The following is a 10920-nucleotide window of genomic DNA, read 5'->3' as shown; positions in this document are numbered from 1 at the left end:
CGGCGTATCCGAGTGAACGCGCGCGGAGGATGAAAGAGCGAACGCTGTGCGCAGCGGGGGATGAAAAACGCGCTGAGAGCGATGCGAGTGCGAGGAGGAAGGCGGAAGGGGAGGGTGCTACGGAAGCTTGACGCGGAAAGCGGAGGAGATTTTGGCGAAAGCGTGAGAAGAAAAGCGCAGTGCCGACAAAGCATGGCCACGATGGCTACGAGATGAGGCCAGAATATAGCGCGCGTCGTCTGGGAGGCCCGTCTGCGGCGGATGCTGTGATTCTCGCCCACGCGTCAGCCACGTAGTGCCTCTTACGATCTCCCAATGTGCGAGGCTGTCGCGCCACACTTCGTTTCGTTCGGGAAGTGGCGTGCGACACAGATTGTCGGCGGCAGGCAATATATCGTGAAGGGAAAACACTTGTTAGCGCTGTGCTCAAATTTTCCGTTATGAAACACTGTATTCGTCGGTAAATTTTCTTGTTCTATTACGTGCATGCTGTTTTAATTGCTCAGTGGACGTTATGGCCGTCTGCGCGCGTGCAGCCGCAACCTATAGGTTGCTTCACGAGCAGAACTTTCAAAGTGCATTTTTGAGGATTCCAATACCTGAGCTTGCGCACTTCACAGTCCCATTCACATACGCTGATTGTGGCGACTGATTTTCGTATATTGCTCCTACCGTATAAGGGAGAGATTGGCTCCGTGATTGCTAGCCAATTACGCAGTGCTAATTACCTCGAACCAAAGTTTTGCTTGCACCAATGTGTCCGTGAAGGCGAGCGGCATCGACCGATACCAGCTGACCCCAGAGGTGCGTTTTTCTTTGTCAAATTTTCGTGACTGCTTCTACTGCCGCCGTGCTAGGCTTAGGCGTGTTCCGCGGACACTAGGCCCAACAACACCGTCGCACCGACAGCGGCCTGCCGTACATCCCGGCGGCTGCCGCTCGTCCGCTCCGAGATGGAGGCGCCCTCTGAAACAACAATGATCGTGGACAATCACATGTGCGTTCAAGTTCAGGGAACAGAGATATCACCCGAGGAATACCACAGCGACGCCGGATGGACGCTCGCGGGGGAACGCATGTCAAGGCTGCGCCAGCGGACCCCCGCCAGCGGCAAGCCCGACGGACCCGGCGGGAGTCAAACAAGCACGAGGTCAAAATTCTACAAGAACGTCAGAGCCTCGGCCATCAAGGCAGCACGCATGCCAGCCATGCCACTAGAAGAAACCAAGATAGTTGTCAGACCCAGAGGGGGACTGGACATAGTCAAGACCGGCACCACCACCGTCGCTGCGGCCATACTCGCTGCGGCCAAGATCACGAGCGAGGAAAGCGCCGCGGACACCATCTGCCCCAACACACAACAGAACATCATGGTCGTAAGTACACCGAACGAAGACAACGCGGCAAGGTACGCTAAAATCCAGGAAATATCTATTCAAGGCAAACCCTACGAGGTCAGCGCATATCGCACGGCACCTCACGACACCGTGAAGGGCATCATCAGAGGCATCCCCATCGACGCGAGCGCCGAAGAGCTAGATAGAAACATCGTCAACGAGGGGAACCCGCTAGCAGTGGCCACAAAAAGGATTGGAAGCACGACCACTGCGATTGTGGTGTTCCAGGGACCCAAGGTACCGAACTTCGTCCGATACGGAGTCACCCTGATACCGTGCCACCTCTACAGGAAACAGATCGACGTCTGCGAGCAGTGCGGCCGAGTGGGACACCGCAAGGACGTGTGCCCGACCCCCACAATGAAGAAGTGCCTGGCCTGCGGACTCGAGAACCCTACAGAAGACCATCGCTGTACCCCAAAATGTAACTTGTGCGGAGACGAACACCCGACCGGAGACCGAACGTGCAAGGCGAAATACAAGATCCCCTACGTAGTGCGCAAGCGACAATGGGAGCGCCGACAGGCCGAACGCCAGCTTCTGTTGGAGAGCGATTTCCCGCCACTCAACAAGCCGCCAGCTGCGCGAAAGTCAAGGACCCCATCGGAAAACCGCGCGCCCAAATCCAGAGACAGCAGTTGCTGCACGAGAAGCCTCAGCAGGAAAACGTCACCATCACGTGAGCGAGTGAGCTGGGTCGACGCAGCGAAAGGAAACAACATAAGGAACGCGCAGAAAATCACCGAAACCACGAAGAAAGGAGATATGGATAAGTTCCGGGAGGCAAATGAGCTCCTAAGAGAAGAAAACGCAGCGTTGCGAGCGATCATCAACAACCTCACGAAAGAGATCGCCGAGATCCGTCAGTTGTTGCTATGCAACAATGAGACTCTACAGAGACCCACGCGAAGCACAAGCAAGACCGAGGAAACGACAACGAACATCCAGGAGAAAGCCATAGAGGAACCGGCACCGAAGAAGCGAGCCATCGAGGCCACGCGCACGCAAACAGAAAACGATCGCATCGACAGGCTAGAAGCGAAATTCGAAGCGACATTCAGGAAACTCGAACAGCTAATCACGACAAACATCACAGCAGTGACAACACTGAAACAAACAATGGAGACCTAGCAAGCCGAGAACACGAACAGATTCGCCTACATAGAAAGGACCCTACAGCCGATGGTAAGCTACCCGACGTTTGCGCCCCTCTTCGCGCAACATCCACCGAACCAGGGAGCCCCGTACACACCAACGCAATCATGGCCGCCAACGCAACACCAGCAGCAGCAAGTGTAACCGCATGGCAGTGGAACTGTCGCGGCTTCGCAAGGAAGAAGGCAGTCATCCAACAGCACATCGTACATGCCGCGCGCAAACCAGACGTTATACTACTACAAGAAACACTAACCGATGCACCGTCCCTCCCCGGCTACAGAGTGCACAAGAGACCGCCCGACGGCAGAGGCCTGTGCACCCTGGTCAGGAAGGGACTCACGTTCGTCGAACACGAGCTGCACAGCAATATCAAGATCGAGCACACACTCACCGAAATCATCCCGGGCAAGAAGAGAAAAGGAAGCATATTTCTGTTCAACGTCTACAGCAACCCATCGCAGAGAAAACAGAGATTCAAGACATTACTGCACAGAGCCAGCACCGCAGCGGGCCGCATCACGTTGATCGCATGCGGAGACTTCAACGCGATCAACCCTGCCTGAGGCTACAACAAGTACACAGTAGAGGGCCGCGACCTGTACCAAGACACCACGGAACTAGACTTCACCCTGATCACGGACCCGACACATCCGACCAGAATTGGTAACTCCGTGTCCCGGGACACCACTCCGGACCTCACGTTCGTCAAGAACGACATCCGGGGCGCGATCACCTGGAGAAACACGGGGACCGACCTAGGTAGCGACCACACCATCGTTGAAATCGGCATACCGGAACACAACGACACCAGCATCAAAACACACAGATGGATAGACTGGAATGCATTTCGAAACGCCAGAAGAGCGACGGTGACGACGAGATCAAAGACATCGACTCGTGGACGGCCGAAATCACCAAGAGCATACGCGACGCGACTAAAGAGATTGAAACGGGCGCGGAGATCGACAAAGTAGACAGCCGGCTTGCGCATCTCATCGAAGCCAAACAGTCGATACTCAATCGCTGGAAGAAACAACGTCTTAACCGCAGAATGAGAAAGAAGGTGGCGGAGCTGAACCGAGCGATCGAGGATCACTGCCGCGCTCTCTGCACGCAACAGTGGAACGAGATCTGCAACGCGGCAGACGGGCATATGCACAGCGGGAAGACGTCGAACCTGCTGCGGCCCCTGCTCGGCGAAACCAAGACCAAGTCGCACCAAAGGGACAGACTCGCCAGGCTCATACATCGGGCGGTCTCAGCACACGGCATCGACGAAGTCACCAGGCGCATTAACGACAAATACCTGCCGACTACACCTACCGAACAACACGCGCCGTACAGCGGCCTGCCTAACGCGAAGCTCGATGGTGACATCGACGTCGAGGAGGTACGCGCGGCCCTGCACGACCTCAACAGCCGGTCGGTAGCCGGCCCGGACCTCGTCACGAACAAGGCTCTCAAGAACCTCGATGACGGCTCGATTTAAAAGCTCGCAAAATACTACAAGTGCTGGAGAGCGGGCGTGCTGCCAAAGCTGTGGAAGACAGCCAAGACCATCCTGGTCCCCAAGCCGGGGAAGCCGCCGGACACGGGTAACCTCCAGCCCATCTCGCTCACGTCCTGCGTGGGCAAAGTGCTGGAGCACGTCCTGCTCAACAGGCGGCAAGACTACCTGGAACGAGAAGGGCTGTACCCGGCAGCTTTGATCGGCTTCAGACAGCACCTCAGCACGCAGGACGCGATGCTGCAGCTCAAATACCGAATCATTGATGATGGCGGCAGCACCCGCGAAAACAAAGCAATCCTAGGGCTGGATCTGCAGAGCGCCTTCGATAAGGTGAAACACTCGGCGATTCTGTCCCAAGTCTCCAAGCTCAACATGGGCGAAAGATCCTACAACTATGTCAAGGACTTCCTCACGGACAGGACCGTCGAGCTACGAGCAGGCGACCTACAGACTCAAGAGAAGAAACTCGGGAGCACCGGCACACCGCAGGGATCGGTCATTTCGCCGATGCTGTTCAACCTGGTAATGATCGGAGTGGCCGAGAAGCTCGGGCACATCGAAGACGTCAGGCACACCATCTACGCGGACGATATCACGCTATGGGTGACCGGTGGCAGCGACGCCCACATCGAGGGTGCGCTGCAAGCCGCTGTCGACGCAATAGAAGACCAGCTGGAAGGCACCGGACTGAGATGTTCGCCGAGCAAATCGGAGCTTCTCATACTCCCACCTATCAAAAACAGCAGAAGCAAGACCAGACAACGCGAAAACGAAAAAATCAGAATCGTCACCAAATCCGGCAACGTGATCCCCGAGGTCGGCAAAATTAGGATCCTAGGCATGGTCATCGAAAAGCACGGAAGAAACGGCGAAACTATCACCCGTCTCAGGGCAAAAGCAGCCAACGCGATTCGACTCCTAAAAGGAGTCACTTCCCAAAAGGCTGGCATGAGAGAGGAGAGCCTACTTAGGCTCGTCCAATCCTTCGTCATCAGCCACGTCGTGTACGTTGCAACCTACCACAGATGGCTGCAGCACGAACGAAACAAAATCAACGTGCTCATCAGAAGAGCGTACAAGACGGCGCTGGGCCTGTTCGAGTCCACGAGCACGAACCGCTTGTTACAACTCGGAATACACAATACGCTCGAAGAAATAGCCGAAGCGCAACGGACTTCTCAACTGGAGCGGCTGTCCATGACCAAAGCCGGGAGGAAGATACTGGACGATCTGGGAATTAGACGCTCGAACGAGGTGGAGATGAAGCTCCCCGTCCCCGAAGAGGTCCGACGCCAGACCAGAATCGACCGCATACCGAGGAACATGAATCCCGAGTTCAACAACGGAAGAAGAGCGGCGAGGGCCAAGGCTCTCATTGACCAACATGCCAACGACGAACACGCGCGGTACGTGGACGCGGCCGAATACCAACGAAACGCCTTCGCAGTGGTCGTCATAGAGGCGTCAACCGGCGCCACGAGGCCGGCAGCGAGTGTGAGAAGCGCCGGAGCGGAACAAGCGGAGGAGGTAGCCATCGCCCTGGCCATCGCCGACGCAGACTGCCACACGGTGCTGAGCGACTCAAGACAGGCGGTGCGAAACTTCGCCAAAGGCCAAATCTGCAGGGAGGCTGAGCGCGTACTGCGAGTGGTCAAACTAAAAGAACGAAAAGTACGACTCAAGGGGTTCCCGGCGCACGCGGGCGACGCATCGGGACACACTGAGAACCATAATGAGACGGCACACGCAGCGGCGCGAGCGCTAACCAACCGCGCCCCGGCGACAGACCGTCCGAAGTGGTTCGGAACCAAGGACCGCATGACAGATTACAGTGAAATCACGAAGGCCTACCGCCTGGCTCGTAGGACTCTCCCACCCCCGCACCCGAGACTGAGTCGAGCGGAGCCGGTAGTACTGAGACAGCTCCAGACCGGATCGCTACCGAGCCCGAGACTGATGAATCGTATGTACCCCGAGACATATCCGACAGATATGTGCAGAGTTTGCCGAAGGGAGACTGCAGACTACACGCACATCTTGTGGGACTGCGTCAAATATCTAGAAGATTCAAAATCAAGAACACTCCCACCGCGGCTCGAGGCAGCCGCAAAGAGCTACGACCGAGACGATCAGCTCTGGGCCGTCCAGCAGGTCCTCGAGGCGCTCGAAAGGCACGGACCCAGCGAGCCGGCAACGGCGAGCGGAGACCCGCGCCGAGTAACGGCGACTTCGAGGATGACGTAGGCCCTCGTCGGGGCGCGCGCGCGCCCAACTGCAGGCATAAATAAAGTTGTCTCTAATCCAATCCAATACCGTATAAGGCTCAATTGTTTGCTGTGTTTTCTGTCTATGCTAACAAAACACAAATTAGATTGTTCATTTGAACTTATTACCAAAACAGAAAGGCAGGGCTGGTCATTGTGATATGCTTTCATTACTTTACCGCACAACAAATGAAGACATGGCAGAAGTTCAGAGATGATGATGATGAGTGTAGCGTTTTGTGGCGCAAAGGCCAAGTATGGCCAAAGAGCGCCAGGCCAGTGTTGATGAGTATGCAGTGGATCGATGAATTGCGAGAGGTTGGTGTGACGTGGCTCTAAAGGGGCCTAAAAATACGGCCGCTGTAAAGTGCGTAAAACTTATGTGTAATAAAATTATGGCAGTTGCTAATGAGGTGTGGCATGGACATGAAAGATACATTGTGAAAGAGCGATAATACACTAAAACGCATCAGAGGCAAACGTTTGCAAGAAGCACTACTGCCTTAACAGAGCCCTTGAAGCACAAGGGCCTGGAGGCATGTGCTATACCAAACCATTATTACAGCGGCATCCTCTGGAGAGAGAATGCCCTGCGAATTCATAGCGCTAATAGCATGTAAGACAACATCGTTTAAGAAACTTAGGACTGCCCTGCTGTCAAAACGTTAAGAAACATTACGGGACGAAGGGAAATGGGCTGCTGGTATGCTACAGGAAAGTGTTTTTTTCTCTCTGCTTCAGCTTTCCGACACTCCATCAGGACATAGAGGATGGTCAGCTTCTCATCACATCTTTACCGCAGGTTGGTGGCTCATTTCCAGTCAGCAGAAAACTGTCTGCCAAATGTGTGTCCTATATTCAGGCGACAGAACAGGACATCCGTTAGTCGTGTTTTCGTCTCGGAGAGCCAAAAACCTAACTGTGGCTTAATTAGGTGAAGCTTGTTATTTATTTTAGCGTCCCACAAGCGCAGCCAGTGGCTTCTTAGTTTCTTTCGGAGAAAATGGTTTAGATCTCAGGCACGTGCAGCAGCGGTAGAATTGATAGCTGGCGATGCAGTTGATGTGGCAATGTGGTGAGCGAGCACATTATCCTCAATGCCCCTATGTCCAGGTACCCAGCATATAATGACTTGCTGCTGAGACATGTATGATGTGCAAATCACGAAATAAAGCTCGGTAAGTACAGGGTTTCGGTGTTTACGCAGTGACATTGAGGCTTTAACGACGCTTAGAGAATTCGTGTATATAAGCGCTTTGCGTAGCCTTGGTTTCTTGACTTGTTTAACAGCGGACAGTATTGCATAAGCTTCCGCGGTGTGCTTGCTTCCGAATGCACGACATGGGATTCGGTTAAGGATCCATTTGAGCGATTCGCGTAGCCCAGCCCCAACCCAAACGGCCGAAAAGGCTCAAACGTCTTTCTGTCATATTTCAAATTGCTTTCACCGCAAGCTGCCAGGCTAAACCGCCAGCTGCCGCCGTCGCCACGAAGCTGACAAGCATCTGATCGTCACTACACATACCCTGCTGCTTCTCATGATTCCAGGAAAGTCAGGTATTGGCAGTTCCCACTTAAAAACAGAACACAGCCACGTCGTCACCATTTGAGCGATCCGCATAGCCCAGCCCCAGGCCATGCGGCAGGAAAGGCACAGACGCACAGTTTTCTGGGACATTTCTGGTACCAATTGTTGATTTTTATATTGTTAGCTCAGCTGAAAAGGCCCCTTGCGGATCGCTCTTCTGGTATTTGCAACTCCGTCAAATGCCGACCTTCAAAAAGACATTAACCCTTTATTCACAAACGCACCTCGACTCGACCCTCCACTAGAAGTGCTCCTTGGAGGCGGTTTTTCATTCCACAAATCGCCCTCCACTCGAAACACGCCTTGATTGAAGGAAAGCTCGATTGTTTTGCTCAAGCATCTCAAGTTTGCCCCGGAGTTATCTTGAGTCGCTCCTCGACTGAAGTTAGTGCGTAAACATGGCTGTCTTGTAATCTGTCGCTAGCCTTGTTGGCTTTTTCCAATGAAAGCCAGTTGCCTCAGTAGCTTTACTTTAGTTAACGATGCTGCGCCTTTTCAAGGGCTTCGTATTAGGGAACAGTGCAATACTCTGGAGCGCTTCGACAACGGATTCTTTCCATCCTGTAATATGCCCTGTTTACCGTTGTAATGCACCAGTTGCGACACAATCCCTGTTACATCAGCACTTTCACGAAGGTGACAGTTCAAGCAGGCACGTTGCTGCGCAAGTAAAGGAGCTAACTAACCAGCTGGCTGCCTTACGCTTTCGGGCGAATAACCATCAGCAGCGGCATCGCTCGCATAACCGAAACGTGTCACAACCTCCATCTCCATTTATTTGTTGGTATCGGGCCAGATATGGCACTCACGCACGGTAGTGCCGTCCGCCTTGCAACTTTCCGGGAAACGGTCGGGCCACTTACTGATGACGGCTAGTGCTACTGGCACCTACATCAAGCCGCCTCTTCTACCTCACCAATCGTGTCATGAAATTTCGGTATCTTGTAGACACTGGTGCGCAAATTTGTGTCATTCCCCCTACTTTTCAAGACCGCAGAAAACATTCCCATGACACGTCTTTTCTCACTGCCGTCAACGGTTGCAGCACGAAAACGTACGGCCAGACATCTGTCACTCTTGACCTTGGTCTGCGATGCCCTTTTCAATGGCTATTCACCGTCACTGACGTCGGCGCTATTTTTCTGCGGAAGTTTAACCTTCTCGTCGACCTTCGCAACTGCCGCCTTCTTGACTTCTCAAAAACCTGTTCGTACAAGGTATCGCCACGTTCGCACCACCTTTGTGTCTCGTATAAGCACACCCAGGCACAGAAACCGTGGTCCACCATCCTGCTGGAATTTACAGAGCTATTGGAAACACCCTCGCCAGATCGTCCAATAGTGCACAACGTCACGCACCACATTTTGACTAAATGACTACGTATAGGCCCGTCCTCGCCGCCTAGCACCAGACCGTCTGAAAATTGCAAAGCAAGAATACGAACACATGCTCGAGTTGGGCATCGTTCGTCCTTCCGACAGCCCTTGGTCATCTGCTTTACACACGGTGCTCAAGAAGGCGTGTGAATGGCGACCGTGTGGCGATTACAGCGCCTTGCACAAAGTGACGATTGCCGATAGGTACCCTATACCTCACATCCACGATTTCACAGCATCACTTCATAGGTGCCGTGCTGCATATTTAGCAAGGTGGATCTAGTAAAAGCCTACCATCAGATTCCTGTACAGCCTTACGACATTCCTAAAACCGCAATAATTACTCGTTTTGGCATGTTTGAATACATGCGCATGTCATTTGGCCTCCGTAATGCTGCTCAACAATTTCAGCGGTTCGTAGATCAAGTACTCCGTAGCCTTACATGTTGCATCCTCTGTTTAGACGACATTCTTGCATTCAGTCGCTCTGCTGTGGAACACGAAACTGACCTACGTAAGGTGTTTGAACGCCTTCTTCAATATGTCCTGGTTGTAGAAATCTTGAAGATTGAGTTTGGCGTTGCTTCTCTCAATTTCTGGAATCCAACCCGTCCAATCCCTTGTCCAAGCTATCAAAGATCTGCCACGTCCGTTTTCCACCAAGGGATTACGGGCATTTCTGGGCTTTATTAATTGCTATCACCATTTCATTCCTCGTTGTGTTTCAGTTTTGCAGCATCTGCACATTTTACTCTCTGACACATCACAAGCTAGCAGGACTATATCGTGGACTAATGCTTTGAACCTGCCTTTATCTCTGCCAAGAACGCCCTTGCTGCCACTACTCTACTGGCACAGCCGCAACCAGACGCTCCAATGTCTGTTATGATAGACACCTCGGACATAGCTGTTTGCGCCGTGTTTCAACAACTGGTTGGCAAGACATAGCAGCCTATATCTTTCTTTTCAAGGAAGCTGACACCGCAAGAAACCCGCTACAGCACTTTCGGTCGCGAATTGCTAGGATTGTACCTCGCAGTCCGCCACTTTGATCACAATCTCGAAGGGCGTCAGTTCTTTATTCTCACCGACCACAAACCGCTCATTTATGCTATTACCTCCAAAATTTCCTCGTAAACTCCCCCCGAAATTCGCCAGCTTGCATCATCTTCAAACTCAGTACTGATATTCGGCATATCAGTAGTACCGATAATCCAGTCGCTGAAGCTCTGTCAGGAATGTTTATATATGTAAGCCAAGTAAATCTTTACGGCATTGACTTCGTCCGCCTCGCAACCGCTCAACGCACATATCGTGAACTTCAAACAATCCGGACTACCAACGATTCTCTGCGCTTCGAAGATATCTTACTGCCTGGCTGCAACGTCACAGTGATATGCGACATGTCTACTGGTCGTCCTCAACCGTACGTTCCACAACAATTTCGGCAGCAAGTTTTTGACAAACTACACTCTTTATCGCGCCCTGGAGTATGTGGCACACAACGTCCGGTAACTTCCTGCTATTTGTGGCCGCGCATGAACGCTCACGTCCGTTGCTGGGCTCGGGCATGCATGCAGTGCCAACACGCCCAGGTCAGTCTATGAGCGCGCCTGGTCATTTTCCA

General features: G+C 53.0%; 1 protein-coding gene across 1 annotated transcript; it reads left to right on the top strand.

Annotated features, from left to right (window-relative positions):
• The first annotated feature begins 995 nt into the window (after positions 1–995).
• Positions 996–10241, top strand: LOC142591568 (uncharacterized). The gene is made up of 3 exons (XM_075703881.1): positions 996–2428; positions 7071–7131; positions 10119–10241. The coding sequence occupies exons 1-3, from the start codon at positions 996–998 to the stop codon at positions 10239–10241; spliced, it is 1617 nt and encodes a 538-aa protein (XP_075559996.1).
• Positions 10242–10920: the final 679 nt, after the last annotated feature.

The sequence above is a fragment of the Dermacentor variabilis genome, chromosome 8 (genome assembly GCF_050947875.1).
Source record: "Dermacentor variabilis isolate Ectoservices chromosome 8, ASM5094787v1, whole genome shotgun sequence".
Taxonomy (NCBI): Eukaryota; Metazoa; Arthropoda; class Arachnida; order Ixodida; family Ixodidae; genus Dermacentor; species Dermacentor variabilis.
The sequence above is the reverse complement of the archived record's forward strand: the minus strand, read 5'-3'. Positions and strand labels throughout refer to the sequence as shown.

What these genes read in the sequence shown, in the direction of transcription:
- LOC142591568 (XM_075703881.1), top strand. Translation starts at nt 996, where the DNA reads ATGTGCGTTCAAGTTCAGGGAACAGAGATATCACCCGAGGAATACCAC. An exon ending in GAAAACGATCGCATCGACAG is followed by an intron (nt 2,429 to 7,070) that starts GCTAGAAGCGAA and finishes TCTCTGCTTCAG; the next exon opens with CTTTCCGACACTCCATCAGG. An exon ending in TCATCACATCTTTACCGCAG is followed by an intron (nt 7,132 to 10,118) that starts GTTGGTGGCTCA and finishes ATCTCTGCCAAG; the next exon opens with AACGCCCTTGCTGCCACTAC.